The 15,833-nt window shown below is 40.6% G+C and overlaps 2 protein-coding genes across 2 annotated transcripts in view; both read right to left on the reverse strand.

Annotated features, from left to right (window-relative positions):
• Window positions 1-3,506: 3,506 nt before the first annotated feature.
• CAVIN4 (caveolae associated protein 4) lies at window positions 3,507-15,745 on the reverse strand. The gene is made up of 2 exons (XM_055271682.2): window positions 15,125-15,745; window positions 3,507-7,921 (listed from the first exon to the last, which is right to left on the reverse strand). Exons 1-2 carry the CDS (start codon window positions 15,530-15,532, stop codon window positions 7,235-7,237), a joined length of 1,095 nt encoding a protein of 364 aa, XP_055127657.1. The 5' UTR covers window positions 15,533-15,745; the 3' UTR covers window positions 3,507-7,234.
• Window positions 7,855-15,833, reverse strand: part of TMEFF1 (transmembrane protein with EGF like and two follistatin like domains 1) — a 109,793-nt gene continuing 101,814 nt past the window's right edge. The window contains exon 11 of the transcript XR_010120008.1: window positions 7,855-7,921. The gene's annotated coding sequence lies outside the window, so the exon portion shown is untranslated. The remainder of the gene's footprint in view (window positions 7,922-15,833) is intronic.

Consider the following 15,833-nt stretch of genomic DNA (forward strand, 5'->3'; position numbering starts at 1 on the left):
GTTGGTGCGTTTTCCTAATAAATCTACAACTTATGATTTATTGAGATATTTTCTCTCCTGTTAAAGAAAACATAGTCCTATTTCTTGGCAGCTGACAGCATATGAATGTTTCCCTCTGAAATCTTCTCTATTGCTTTCAACTAGAAAGGAACACATCCCATGCATAATTGTTAATTTATTTCTTCTCCTTATGGAAACTGTCCAAACAAATGTGGCCACTTGAAAGGTGCTAATACAATTAAAGTGATACACTCATTTCAATGATTTTATTTTACCCTAAAACAACATATTTACATAACCAGAGTTTGTTGAGAATTTAAAACCTGTTCAGATAAAAAGCCTAGTTAGACCCTAGTAAGTTATGAATATTGGCCCATGACATTATTAGGAGACCGTGGATGCCTTATAATACTAAGCAAACTTCAGCCAGGGGTAACACCTCAATGGATTCACAGTAACAAACTGGGCCAAACTCTTCAGACAGGGGTGCTCACTGTAGTTCTAAATTTCAGCTTAGAACAACATGTAATGTTCCTCTTAAAGTGATTCTATCAGGGGCTGGAAACCAGAATGAGGATAGAGACTGTTTGCCCTTTCAAAGGTAATGACAGTCACAGACTGATCAGCAGAATATAATTTTTGAAATAAGAGTCCAAGAACAATTGTTCAGAAGAATATTTTAGAAGTTTGACAAATAAAAGATCTTTATCCACTCCTTTCAAACTGCATGAAAACTCACAATTGCACTTACCTATACTTCAACAAATATGTTATCCAGCCTTCGTCTCTGGGCTGGGATCTGTAATACCCAACTTGCCTACCTTCCACTTGGTCCTCACTTGGTCCCCGCTGAAGATACACATACCTCAATTCAGTGTGTCCACAACAGGCCTCAGAAGCACTACAGGCTGAGTATCCTGTAACTGAATGCTTGGGAACAAGTATTTGGGAGAAGTGTTTCTGGTATTTGTTTTGGATTTTAAAATATTTGCATTATACAAGTTGAGCATTTCCTTAAAGTGTCTTGTCCGCACTCAAGAAGTTTTGGATTTAGGAGCATTTCAGTTTTCGGATTTTTGGATTAGGGATGCTCAACATGGAGCAGCTAGGTTCGGTGGGCTCTGTTTAACTCTGCATAGTAGGCCTGAAAAGTGCAAACGAGGCCGTGGCTTCAAAGTGGACCCTATGTTCTGACCCAGAGGCCCTGGCCTCTCAACCTCCCCTCTCCTTGCTACCTGCTCACTTGAGTTGGAGGTGATCACAGAGAGAAAGCACTCCATCCCCACTGCTCTCCCTGGCTGAGAATGTGAGCCAGCCTGCAGGCTTCACTGCTAGCTGAAAAAATGGACTCTGCTCCTGCTCGGCAAACCTTGCTCACCTACCATCAGAGCATGCAGGTCCCAGGGAGGGCCTAAGCCACATGTGCCAGCTGAATTTACTAAATGCTGTACTTTGCGGGGATTTATTGAACACATGCCCAGCCTGTAATAAAGGTGTTTTCCATTTTGCTGACAATCCTTGTATGAACTCTCCATAAGCCAGAAACTTGGAGCGGAAGAAGAATGGGTTGCATCAAACCCACCTTGAACCCCTGATACATTTTTGATGCCATGACTCATATCTAATATGACAGACACAGAGGGATTAAATTTGAAAACAAGTACCCGCAATGAGATCGAGGCTCTTGCTGCCACCATGGCAGCTGACTGGAGAAGCTACATGAACCTGGGCAATTCGCCCTGACTTATGCAGCTGGTCACAGCAACTGTTATTGTGATGTCAGATGGAGTAATGCACAGCTTTGTCTGTAATACTCAGGTGCTCAACAAAAAATGAGATTAGAAAATGATAATCCAGGTGCTCAACAAAAAATGAGATTAGAAAATGATAATCCATTCTAATAATCAGAAGTCGCCTTTCTTTGGACCACACAAACAGAAACAAACAGAAATCCGGCCTTGAGCAAAGACACAGATGGGAAAGAAGCTTTCACAATGGCCTTAGATCTGCAAGGCAGTTCTGCTTCCCAAGGACTTTCGCATCTTGGTGGAGATGGCAAGGCACCTGCTACAGCCAGAAAAGGGTCCCTTCAAAGGAGGCTTCTTCACGCATATGTAGGAGCCACAACGGCTGGAATGGGCAGACCTCTAGTGGGGGAGCTTCTGGAGTATGGGCATAGTTCCTTTTTGTTCCTCAGCCACACTGAGGGATGAGTAGTGAAGGCTGTCAGAGGAGAGACAGAAGCATCAGGAGAGGGCTGTCTTAGGACAGTCTTATATTTCCTGTCCCAGTGACTGGCACCACTTGCGACTTGCCCAACTCAAAAACCTGGCAGTCATTTGTTCCCATCACAACCCACAGTCAAGCTGACCCCTCCATAGCTCAGTTACCACTTTACGTCAGGTACTCACCTGGAAAAATTCAAGGCCCCTACCAACTGGTCCGTCTGCCTCTGGTCTATTAACAGGACTTCCTTTAAAATCTCTCAATGGCTCTCTATGGCCTTTGAAATAAATCTTAGAACACCCTCATACAATCTCTCTAGCTGCATCTTGCCTTGAATTCTATTCTTGACTCAAATGGCCTTCAAATGCCAAGTTAAGCAACACTTTCTCTAATTTTCCCTGACAGCATTTCCCCAGATTGTGAGATATTTTTCCTCTATGTTCCCCTATCATCCTTTCTGAAATCTGAGCATGATGTGTCCATCTCCTCCACCAAGGGAAAAGTTCCTTAAGCATAGCGACCGTATCTTTCATCTCTGGATTCATGATACAGACGGCTAGCACATGGGAGGCTCTTCAAGTGCTGGTGACCCAGAGATGAGTAAAATGCAGTCCCTGACCTTAAGAAGCACAGTCTAGTCTAGAAGACAGTTACACAAATAAACTGCAATACAGTGCAAGTGCTAGGGCAGATGCATAATCAAAATGCTCTATAAACAGCTTCCATCTCCGCAGTTCCATCATCTGATACATAGCATTAGTCACACTGCTGAATTTTTGCTTGTCTCCCAGAACTGTGAGCCTGAGATATGGGATAGGAAAGGGTGGGGCAGAAGAAACTTCCATTCATCTTTGAATCCTCAGTGCCTCACAGAATCTGTGTGTGTGTGTGTATATATATAAAATATATTTATATATATTTATATATTATATATATTTATATATTATATATATATTTATATTTATATATTATATATATTTATATGTATTATATATATACACACACATATATATTAAAAATATGGAATAATTAGTCATGCCCTTCCTAGGGGATGAAGGGACCAGGGAAAGCTAAAATTAGGGAATTGACATTCTCAGTGAACTTGAAGGGCATCTCTCAGAATGAAAGGGAAAAATGGTGCTCCAAGACATACAGCATGGGCAAAGGCATCAAGTGGCAGAGCATTTGGGGAGGGCCTTTTGACAAAAGTGGTTGATTTTAGGAAGATGCCCAAAGTAAAGTTGAACTGTGAGGATATTCTGCCACTCCAGTCTACCCTCTTAGGGATCCTTGGATGTCCTAAGAGATGCACAGTGAAGTGGTTATCCTAGATCTCCTAGCCACTGCTTATGAAATACAATGATGGATTCTGACCTGGGAAGGACAACTATAAATCCTGAGACAACATAATTCAGAGGTGGCCACAAGAACAACACACAAAATTTAGCATGAAGCTTTTTCATTTTTTATTCACTACAGACAAGGGACTACCATGCCCCAAATTCAAACAGAATTGAGGATGAGACCATAATGGTCATTCCGCCGATTTGGGAATCATGATCTATAATTTTCTTAGCAGGGTTCAATAAAAGAAGCTATAGTAAACATGTCTCAGAAGAAAAATGAGCCCAATGATTTCATGTAATGGAACTGCACAGTTAACAATGGTTCCGTGGAATATTTTACATAACATGACCCTTGCTTTTTGGCTGATAGAATCAATGAACTGCAGGTCTTGATCTAAACCAAACCCTTTAATGTGCATGGAAGGCAAAGAATGAAATCAAAATGTTTTGTATTTTTATCTCGATTTGTATTTTTAACCTATGGAGGCTTCAGGGAATTCACACACACACACATACACACACACACCACAAGTACACTTTCAGCAAGCTGAATGTACTTTTCTTTTTTTTTTTTTTTTTTTTTGAGAAGGAGTCTTGCTCTGTTGCCCAGGCTGGAGTGCAGTGGCATTACCTCGCTCGCTGCAACCTCCACCTCTCAGGTTCAAGTGATTCTCCTGCCTCAGCCTCCCAAGTAGCTGGGATTGCAGGTGCACACCACCACGCCCCCCTAATTTTTGTATTTTTAGTAGAGACAGGGTTTCACCATGTTGGCCAGGCTGGTTTTGAACTTAAGGGATCTGCCCAACTTGGCCTCCCAAAATGCTGGGATTACAGGCATGAACTACCACACCCCGCCTTGAATTTTCATGTACTTTGTTGTTTGCCCTGCTTCTCTAACCTGTAAGCTAGAATCAGGCTATCACCCACTCAGAGGAAAGACCTGGATCATCGCGTGCCGGAGACAGACTTGCACCCCCCTACTCTATCCTGTCTACTCTGCAGAAGAGCCTGAGTAGCTCCATGCCCCCTGGTGTCTATAGATGCTACACTGCTCTGTCTCAGAGCAAGGAATCTTGCCAGTGGTTTTATTTGAATACGCTGTTTAAAATCTGGTATGTATAATTTCTAAAATACAGATGAATAAGTAAAATAATGTGTCCTTGTTATCTGAAACTTTTAAAATAGGAACACTGACTAGAAATATTCCTTATATCAAATGGGACGTGTGATTTTGCAGCCCATTATTTTTATATCAAGAAAATTAAGTTAAAGGAGTAATAAATTATGAATGTAGAATTTGGGAATGTCCCAAATATGGGAAGAAATGTAGAGAAACAGCAGCAACATGGAGGGAAAATCCTAGTACCAAGAAAGCAGTACAAGGTTACAATAAACCTCCTGGGACATGAAACTGTTTAGTGTTTTGGGGTTGCACAAAGTCTACCATGATGAAGAGCTGACCAGGTTACAACTCCTTCCTCATCAAAATTCAAATACAGCTATATGTGAAACGTTCCATAAAATGTCAAGTCTGGTTATATATGAATCAGTAAGCAAACTGACTCTACAAAAATTCCATGACAGTAATGTTTGCAGAAAAATATTTCAGGCCAATTGATATTTATTCTGCATAGGGCTAGAAAAAAGAAAAAGCTTGTAACTTCTTTACATTCACTGTTTGCATTATTAATAAAAATATTTATAGGACACTAACATCAAATGTTGTAATAACGTTTTCTTAAATTCATATTTATTATGGCTCTTAAGAAAATATGTGATTAGGCACCCAGGATCTTTCCAAAATGTCATAAAAACATTTTAAAATTATTCATTTGAAAGTGTTATCCAATGTTGTATACACTTTAGTTTTCAATATAAAAAGGTAACAACATGAACGATATATGATTTTATGTATTCATGCAGGGTGAAGAGGAAATGATGCTGAATCAGACTCCCAAACCCAAACATCTCAGTAATTGAGTTAAATATTTTAAAGCCGATTTATGTATGCCTGTGTGTATATGTGTACACTTATTATTTTAACTACCATATGATTATCCAAAAACTGATCTGAAAGTAAGAAAAAAAGTGGGACAGCTGATCGTTGTCCCAACTCTTCAAATTCAACAATTTCATCATTTCTTCTCTGTTACAATACCATGCTACATTAAACATCCTACAAGTACAGAATCAGTATTACCATTTCTTTTTTTTTTTTTTTTTTTTTTGAGGCGGAGTCTCGCTCTGTCACCCAGGCTGGAGTGCAGTGGCGTGATCTCCGCTCACTGCAAGCTCCGCCTCCCGGGTTCAAGCAATTCTCCTGCCTCAGCCTCCCGAGTAGCTGGGACTACAGGAGCCCGCCACCGTGCCCGGCTAATTTTCTGTATTTTTAGTAGAGACGGGGTTTCACCGTGCTAGCCAGGATGGTCTCGATCTCCTGACCTCGTGATCCACCCGCCTCGGCCTCCCAAAGTGCTGGGATAACAGGTGTGAGCCACCGCGCCCGGCCTATTTCTTTCTTTCTTTAGCAACAATAGACATTGTTCTACTTCTTGGATTCGAGGATCTAAAGCTAAAAGATAAGGGGAATCTGGCTTCCTCCCAAAGCAGCTATGATGAACTCCTATCAACACTGTTTTGGACAGCTGGACCCTGAAGGGTGCACTCAGGAAAACAGGAATATTTGTGGTCATTTCCAAACCCAATGCATCAGGGCCGACTTTAGAAATATAGTCACAATTTTATGCCTCATACTGCTCAAACAAATGTAGTGCTATAGTCCACCAAAGATCTTAATCAAAAGGAGATTAGACAGGGTCTGGCCAGGGATCATTTTGAGACCCAACTAAAACCCAAGATTTAGTTAGTCTGATGAAAAAGTGGTCACCCAAACATTTATTTATTTTTCACTCTTGATTCTGTGAAAAGGCTTCTGAAGACCAGCTTTAGTTTCTCTCCAACCTAGGACCTTACTGATTGGTGCTGAGGGCTTTTTCAGAAGGTGTAACTCTTTCAATTCTGTTTTGGAGGAACTGGTGAGGCTTGTTTTCTCTGGGTGTGCTTCTTGTTCCCACAGAATGTGTACCATTTCCTTTGATAATCACAACAGTCCTCTGAGGCGGGCAGCAGAGGCCAACCCTCTCTATTTTTACTGATGAGAATAAGCAGATGACTCGCCCAGGCTTGTAAGTAAAGCTATGATACTAGAGCCAAATGCTCAAGTCCAAAACTTCAATTTTTTAATGTGAAAGCATCAAAAAAGGGGTGTGACTGCTAATTTACTAACAAATCTGTTGATCTGAACATCTGGATGATATAACCCACACATGAGTTATTCCCCTTTGAGGCTGGCCACAATATTAATGCTAACCAATATTTAGAGTTCTCTTGCAAATGATGGCCACAAAGTTGCCCTTACCAAACACGTAACTGGCCCAACCTAGGAAACTATTTTTCTGGTGGACAAGAGAAAGGAACTAAAAAATCCACAGCTGCCGTGAGAAAGAGTGACAATAATATTTATATTATCTTCAAGATTTTAAATATAAGAAAAAACATACATTTATGTTTTCCTACATGGCACAGAAATGTAGATGACTACACTATTCAAACTAAAACTGCTTGATTAGGAGATTCATATTTAGGATATACTAAATTCCTCTTTACGATGAGTGCTTTAAATCTAACAAAAGAGATTCATCATCCTCTACTTTCACCTGAGATTTAAAAGTAACTTTTAAAGGCTCAGGGGTGGGGATTTCCCTTCCTTCATGGGCAGGATACACTGGCCTGGCTGCCTCGTGTTCTGGTTCACTGAGCTCATCAGAGTAGAGCTCACTGATGGGGCCCAGAGACTCGCTCCTGGCAATGATGTCCACGCCCATCTCCCTAGCACATTCCTCACCTTCAGCCACTGTTCGGTCCTTACCTTTCCTGAGGCTGCGCATCTTAAAAGCTTCCTTTGAGGGAGCTGCATTAGAAATAGATTTCTTAAACCTCTCCCCTGACTGTCTCAGCCTCTCCCCTGACTGTCTCAGCCTTTCTCCTGACTGCCTTAGCCTCTCTCTCCTCTCCGGGGTCACTATTCTAGTTCTAATTCTATTCACTTTCTTGTCAAGATTCTGCCGTGTCTTCTGCATGTTTTCTTTGGAAAATGCCTTCTTGATATTATCAATGCGCTCCTTGCCTGACTTCCTAAGCCTGGCAGATCTGCTTTCTTCAACATAATATTCTTCATCCGAAGAGAGATCTATTGGGGGATCAAAGATATCATCATCATCCTCTTCTTGATTCTCAGTTAGGTTTCTGTCTTTAACAACAGACAGGGATGTCGGACACCGAAACTTCTCCTGAAGGAGAGAAAAAACAAAGCATATTAGTGCTTCCTTTGCACTATAGATCAGCTCTTTTACCTTCTGGCCATGCCTTGTAAATCTTCTCCATGGGCTGTTTATCCTCTGCCCGCTCCTTAAATGTTACCATTTCTTAGGGTTTCTCTTACCTTGGCCCTTTCCTCTTCTTCATCTCCCAGGCTCACCCTGGGCAATCTTAACCACTTCATTTTTCAGATCCAATTGTAAGTAAACTCACATGTATTTTATCTTCACTTTCCTTCTCTCCTAAGATGAAGACACGTGTGAATGATGGGCAGACTGCTCCACAGTTTGAGGTTACACAGTCATCTTGAACTTAGCAAGTCTAAAAATCAAGGCCCATCCACCATCCTCTCCATTTCTACTTCTTTCCCTGTACCTCTCAGCACTAACACCCATCCAGGTGCCAAATAAGACAGAAACTCCTGAATCATAATCCCAAACATTTCCTCTCCTTCTCATTCCATATCCAACCAGTCACCAAGCTTTGTTGATAATACTGCCTAACAACTTGTCTGTTCCCTCCTCCTTCTTCATTCTCTCTACCAATGTCTTGATTCTGGCCCGTTATCTCAGTCCTGAACTTGCGCAATGCCTCCTCACTGATCCTTCTACCTCCAGAACATCACCTAAGTATTTTCTGAGAATATTACTAAAGCATAGCTTTGATCACATCTTTTCTCTGCTTTAAACTTTGGAGAGCTCATCAATACTCAACGAAGAGTTCAAATTCTTCAGTATGATTAGAAGGCTCCTCAGCCTTAGCTAAACCTACTTTCCCACTCTTCCAGCCCAGAAACATACAATCACTCTCAATTCCTCAAGCACAAGATGTTTTCATCCCTCTACGCCTATGTATATGTGATTTCTGGTATCTTCTTTTTTTCATAAAGACGGGGTCTCACTAAATTACTCAGGCTGGACTCGAACTCCGAGACTCAAGGAATCCTCCTGCTTCAGTCTCCCAAGTAGCTGGGACTACAGGCACATGTTACCATACCCAGAAGTTTCTGACATCTTAGGTCCCCTTTCACCTCTTTTTGGCTTTGTAAATGAAATCTTTCTTCAATAATCAATTCAAGTGTCCCCAACTTCCTCAAGTGGCTAACTCTATCCCAAATTTACACACACATACCTCTGTTTATAACATTTATCACAGTTTGAATTGAAGCTTCACTCAAAAATATGTGTCTCCCAGAGGTCTTCTCCAGATTCCTTGAAAGCAGAGATCATGTGTCTTATTTATGTTTTATGCCCAGCATCTATCAGAGTGTCTTGCACATAGTAGGCATACTCAATAAATGATTATTGGATCAAACAGGTGTACACCTTCCTTCAACAAAGTTATTAAGCACCACCACGAACCAGTAAATTTTCTGGTTCTAGAAACTGTGAAGCTTCTTTGAAGACAAAAGAGTGAAAGAGCTTATATTCTCAGAGAGGGACAAACGAGTAAAATCTATATAGCATGTTAGATGGCAAGATAAACACTAAGGTGAGAACTAAAAGCAGGGAAGGGGAATATGTAGTGACAAGGAAGGTGCTGTTTGAACTACAGTGGTCAGAAAGGCCTCACTCATACAGTGACATCTGAGCCTAGACCTGAAGGCTGTATATAGATCTGGGAAGAACAGAGAAACAGTGGGGAGGGCGGTGTGGTGACAGCAGAGTGATGAAAGGGCAAGAAGGGAAGGCAAGAGGGTAAGAGAGATAGCAGGTGGCCCAGGTCATGCAATGCTCTGTATCCAATGGCGAGGTCTGAGCATAAGAGGAAGTCTAAAAGCCTTGCAGGAAGCCGGGTGCAGTGGCTCATGCCTGTAATCCCAGCACTCTGGAAAGCTAAGGCAGGGGGATCACCTGAGGTCAGGAGTTCAAGACCAGCCTGGCCTAATGGCAAAATAGTCTCTACTAAAAATACAAAAATTAGCCGGGTGTGGTGGGACATGCCTGTAATCCCATCTACTCGGGAGGCTGAGGCAGGAGAATCACTTGAACCCTGGAGGCGGAGGTTGCAGTGAGCTGAGATTGTGCCACTGCCCTCCAGCCTGGGAGACAGAGCAAGTCTCTGTCTAAAAAAATAAATGAATGAATGAATGAATAAATAAATAGCTTGCAGGAGAGTAGTGCCAGGATTTGACCCACATTATAAAAGCATCACTCTGTTGAAAACAGGGTGTAGGGGCAAGAAAAGAAGCAGGGAGAACAGGTGGAGAACACTGAGGCAAGGGAGCACTGGATAAGGGTGCTGACAGGGTGGGGGTGAGAAGCAGTCTGATTTGGAGCTGCTTTGAAGGTAGGAGCCAAAAGATTTGCCACTGGATTTGGATGTGGAATGCCAGAGTGTCAAGAACGATCCTCAAGTACATGGCCTGAGCAGATGAAAGATAGATCTGCCATTAATTGAGATGGGTGAGACAGCAGGAGGAAGAGACTGGAGGGGAAGGATGGGATCTGAACACGCTGTCTTGGAGACACCCACTAGCCATGCAGGCAGAGGCACTGAGCAGGCAGCTGAGTAGATGAGTCTGGAACTCAGAAGAGAGGGCTGGGCTAGACACCCAAATTTAGGAGTCACTGATGTAAAGATGGAATTAAAGTCATGAGACCAGATGAAAGAGATCACCAAGAAACTGAGTGAATGGGTCTATGCTCTGTTTTACTCAAAACTCCTTGGCACCAAGGTGTGTTTCAGAATTCAGAATATTTCAGACTTTGGAAATAACATGATTTATTACATAACATTCCCAGCAAGATCTTGGAAGAAACATTTCTGTGGCAAAAAAAAAATATGAATATTCACACTAAGTTGGGATAAAAGCTAGAAACAGCCTCCTGCTACTTTAGGTCAGGTTTTTCCACTGAATAATTTCAGGTCAAGTTAGGTCTTGCTGTCAAACATGTTATTAAAAAATATTTTAAAGAATTTTTTAATATGGGTGTTACAGAGCATGGATTTTGGACTGGTAGAAGGAAGAAATGAGAAAAGAAAAAAAAAGGACAAATATCAGCCAGTGAGGCAGGGGGAACTCCCAAAGAGAGTAGTAACCCCAGAAGTCAAGAGGAAAGAAGTTTCAAGGAGAAAGGGAGGGGCTGGACGTGGTGGCTCATGCCTATAATCCCAACATTTTGGGAGGCTGAGGTGGGAGGATCACTTGAGGCCAAGACGAGCCCAGGCAACAAAGTGAGACCTCATCTCTAAGAAAATTTTAAAGTGTAGCCAGGCAAGGTGATGTGCACCTGTAGTCCCTGCTACTTGGAAGGCTGAAGAAGGAAGATTGCTTTCCCCCAGCAGTTGGAGGCTGCAGTGAGCTATGATTGTACCATAGAACTCAAGCCTGGGCAAAAGACCAAGACCCTGTCTCTTTAAAAGAGAGAGAGAGAGAGGAGGTCCAATCATGTCAAATGTGTCAAAAGAATAAGGATGAGAATTGGATTTGGGACATGACACACACTGGAAACCTTGAGAGCCCGCCCAACCACAGCAGCTAGAGGAACCCAACTGAATAGGGAGCATTTCTCAAACTAAACAGACAAAAGTTGAAACATCATGAGATTTTTAACTGAACCACGAGTTAAAATTTCTAAAAGAAACTGTGCCCCCACGTGAGATCCAGATTAAATCTATCCAATCAAAAAATATATAAATATATACAAAACACATTTATGCATATTCCAAAACCTATCAGCCTGATAGTCAAGAAGATATCCCTGGAACCTTATTTCTTCGGATACTTATTTAAAATTAAATTCTTTGGCTATAGGATTAGAGAGTCTAGGAGCTAAAAAAGGCAGGGGTGGGCGTCTCATAGCTCTCTGATGAATCAGTTTCAAGCAGCGAAATTATTCGTCTCCTTTCCTGACACCTGCTGCAGGGAGTAGCTTCAGCAACACAATGTGGGTTGGCACGGCCTGAGAAGGTATAATTAGAAAATGAAAGAGCCAAAAATTAATTACTGTTAGGTAGGGGAAAAAACACAATCTTGCTGTGAAGAAATCAGATATAGCTTAGCCCAGGAATCACATACCCTCCTTTAAATACACAACAAATAATATAAAATCAGGCTTTAAAGTAAAACAAAACAGGGTAGAGTCAGAAAAAAGTACTTGTTATGTAGATCTATTAGTTGCCACTCCAGTGAGACAGAGATATCATGAGCTAATGGTGAATAGACTGTTACAATAATTGAAGATTATAGATGTTGAATTATAGTTGACTTCCAAATATAATTGTATCTTTTAATATAAAACTCCAGGTAAAAAGACCATTTTTGTAACAGAATGAATACTATGCATCAGAGTACCGTGGGCTGGATTGAACATCAAACTAACATAGCTATGGGATGTGAGGGTGATTGGCTACAACATATCTGTTAACCCACTGATTGCCAGAGTTGATTCAGCTGATCTGGCTGGACTAAGTGGGTGTCCCCTTCCTCCCTCACCGCTCCATGTGCGTCCCTCTCAAAGCCGCATGCTTGGTCGAAGAGGACGACCAGCCACGATAGAGGAGGACTGGTCTTTGGTCAAGGGTATACGAGTAGCTGCGCTCCCCTGCTAGAACCTCCAAACAAGCTCTCAAAGTAATATAGCTAGGGAAATTTTGAATATACAAAAGTCTGAGGCTTAGTAGTGAAGATATAGTACGTTCGAAGAGAAATAATAAATGTATAAGAAATAGCAGGTAATTTTTACTATAGCTGAATTGCTTGGTTTCAAGTTAATTTTAGTAGAAGGGGCAATCTCAATATAACCATGTATATACCTTAACTATGATGATTAATTATAACTAATTTTAACTGCTAAGAATAACCATGTGACCATGTACAGTATTCTAACATCGAATGCATCTTTGAATCAGAGTTCTATGTCCATTATTCTTTTCTCTACAAGCTGTCCCATTATAAATGATAGCAATTACTTTTTGACGAACTGCTGCTACTCTGAACAACTTAATTATACAGAATCTTCATGGCATTATTTCTTACAAGAGAAGAGATGTGCCCTAAACTAGCACCCCTCAGTTGCTTTAAATAACTACAAGGGATCAAAGAAAGGAACAATTAGCAGTAAGTTACAGGGACTAAACAGGTGAATACAGAAACATCTTAAAGTTTAAAGAAGAGTTATGTCAATGAACAGAGTCAATGGAAACTTTTCAGAAACTTCTTTGCTCTTGCTTTTGTAAATCTTAATTGGCACTTAGTCCACTGCTTTGCACAAAAGTTCTCAGCAGTCGTGAATGCCAAATATGTTTCCTGGCCATGCGCCCATGCCAGTGGAGGGTAAGATATACCCACAATTCTGAACATCTTCAGAAGGCAAATCAAAGAATGGATACATTTCCCACTACATATACTAACACTGGAACTGGCCTCTGAAAATCAGGTGACTGATTTTTTTTTTTTTCAATTTTTCAATTTTTTTTTCTTAAGACAGGGTCTCACTGTCAACCAGGCTGGAGTGCAGTGGCACAATCATGGCTCACTGTAGCCTCAACCTCCCCACAGGTGACCCTCCCACCTCAGCCTCCTGAGTAGCAGGGAACACAGGCACGCGACAACACACCTGGTTAACTTTTCTATTTTTGTAGAGACAGCGTTTTGCCACATTGCCTAGGCTTTTTTTTTTTTTTTTCCAAATTTTTAAGCCTATAGAAGGACCTCCAGGGACATGAAAGGAAAGGGAAATGATAAGGAACTTCAAATAGCATAGTCTGCCCTATCTACCTTTGAAATAAGCAACTCTTCACTGTCCTCCCTATTACTTTTCCTAAATAACCTACAGGCTATTAAAAACAGACCTAAAATACCACTCTACCATCCCAGTGTAACCTTATCAGTCAACAGAGGGCTATGGAGAATTGCCTAATGTGTAAAGAATGCCACGAGGAGTTATGGGCCACATCCCTAGTGTTTTACAAATTATCTTCTACATAATCCAACTGTGTTCCTATTTCATTTAGTTTATATTCTTCCAGTTTTTTTCCTATATACATAAGTACTCACTTTTAAAATACAGGTGTCATTTTAAAAAATAACACTTTATATGCATCAGTGAACATTCCTACACACATTCCTGATTTTATGCATAGAACAAATTCTTTGACATAAAATTTTGGGACCAAAAAGTTTGTGAATTTTTAAATTTCTTAACACATACTACCAAATCTGCCTTTCAAAAATGTTTTATCAATTAATATTTCTACCAACAGAATATGAAAGTGTTTTCTCCCAATCCTTAAATTAACTTCTGGGTATAGGTTTTAATAACTGCCAACATTTAAATAGGTGAAAGTAGAATTTTATTCTTATTTGTGTTTTGTAAACTGCCTGATAATGACAGTTTCCCACTTTTCTACTGTGAAGGAATGTTCAATTTTTTTCCTTTTAACTGTAAGAGTTTTAAAAATATACCATAGATATTATGCATTTGCCATGAATATGTTCCTATTTCCAAAAATATGAGTGCCAAGCACAGAATAATATCGGAACTTAGCTCAATACACAATGCCACACACAAAATATTATATCACTTAAGTAAAAAGACTTTGTAATCAAACATAGGAAATTACTTATGTGACTCATATATTTGTATTACTATAACAATAAGAAAAATAATTGCCTCATTGTGCATTGGAAAATTGCTATCATTGAGATCTGTATGTAAAAATTCCAATACACAAATCACATCCTGAAAAGTTTGTATCTACTCTTTAGGCCTTTCCAGGCTCTCCATATAAGCGTAAAAAACCACATTGTGGAGCTACTGGTTGTCAGTTTCTTCTTTTAGAGAACAAAGAAGTGTTTTAAACTAGAGGCTTCTGAGTCTTCTTCTAGTTCTAACATTTTCAAAGTCTATGAGAGGGCACCATGCTAATAAGGCTAATATGCTGAAAGGGCCTTACCAATATTAAGTTTCAAAGGCAAGAAATAGCCTAAGCTATGAGCCACAGTTCATATTACATGAAATGGTTGAGAAGCTCAAAATACCGAAATGATAGATAGTACTTTGGTTAACACAGAAATGGTTTTATCCTGAGATCGCTGCTAATACAGAACTCCATTGTATTAATATATACAATAGTTAAGATGTGACACTGGAAACCTCTGATATGACTTGTTGGCAATTAAAAGATGCAAGAGACTAGAACAAGCAAGCTGAACACAAGTGCAAGCTTACCTGGAATATTACCACGCGGAATTTGTTTTTCTTCATTATTTCCTCTTGCTTGACTTCAACTTTTTTAACATGAATTTGTTGCTTCTCCACCCGGGCTTTCACATCTTTAATGTGAGCACTAACTTTTCGGGTTTTCTCAAACAACTTGTTAATTATATGCCCTGTATTGCTATGTGACTGTGAAAGCTTCAACAGGTCAATCTGGACGGATTTTATGGCATTTTCCATTTCCCTGTGTCTCTCTTCTATTCTCTTCTGGCTTGCCTGCACACTGTCCACGATGGAGGCTACTTTGTCCAGCACAGTCACAATGGTAAGAGCAGCGTCTTGGTCTTCAGCTTCTGTAACACTCGACAGGCGATTCTGGTGGATTTTATCAGCATTTGAAGCGGACCCATTATGTTCCATTTTATTTATTTCTCAGCGTAAGATGTCCTGACCACAATCAATTCTGGCACTTGGAGTGAAAAGTCAGCTTGATAACAGGCAACAGAGTTGTTTAAAGAGTTGGAAACCCCACCCCTGGAGAATGGTCAAGTATTTATAACTACAAGTACCCATATGTGACTGTTCTGCAATCTGAACCCTTGCAAAGCACTGGGGACTGTTCCAAACATGCTTGCTGACTGACTAAGGGACTCAAATAAGACTGTGTGGGTAGAAGAGGAAAGCTTTTTTAAAAAGTTCACTAAAGCCACCATGTAACTAA

Source organism: Symphalangus syndactylus, chromosome 3, assembly GCF_028878055.3.
Source record: "Symphalangus syndactylus isolate Jambi chromosome 3, NHGRI_mSymSyn1-v2.1_pri, whole genome shotgun sequence".
In the NCBI taxonomy this organism is placed as follows: domain Eukaryota; kingdom Metazoa; phylum Chordata; class Mammalia; order Primates; family Hylobatidae; genus Symphalangus; species Symphalangus syndactylus.

Bases quoted from the DNA above. Each gene is read 5' to 3' on its own strand.
- CAVIN4 (XM_055271682.2), bottom strand. From the start codon at position 15,532: ATGGAACATAATGGGTCCGCTTCAAATGCTGATAAAATCCACCAGAAT. The intron at 7,922-15,124 runs GTAAGCTTGCAC...TCTCTCCTTCAG, and splicing joins TCCGCGTGGTAATATTCCAG to GAGAAGTTTCGGTGTCCGAC.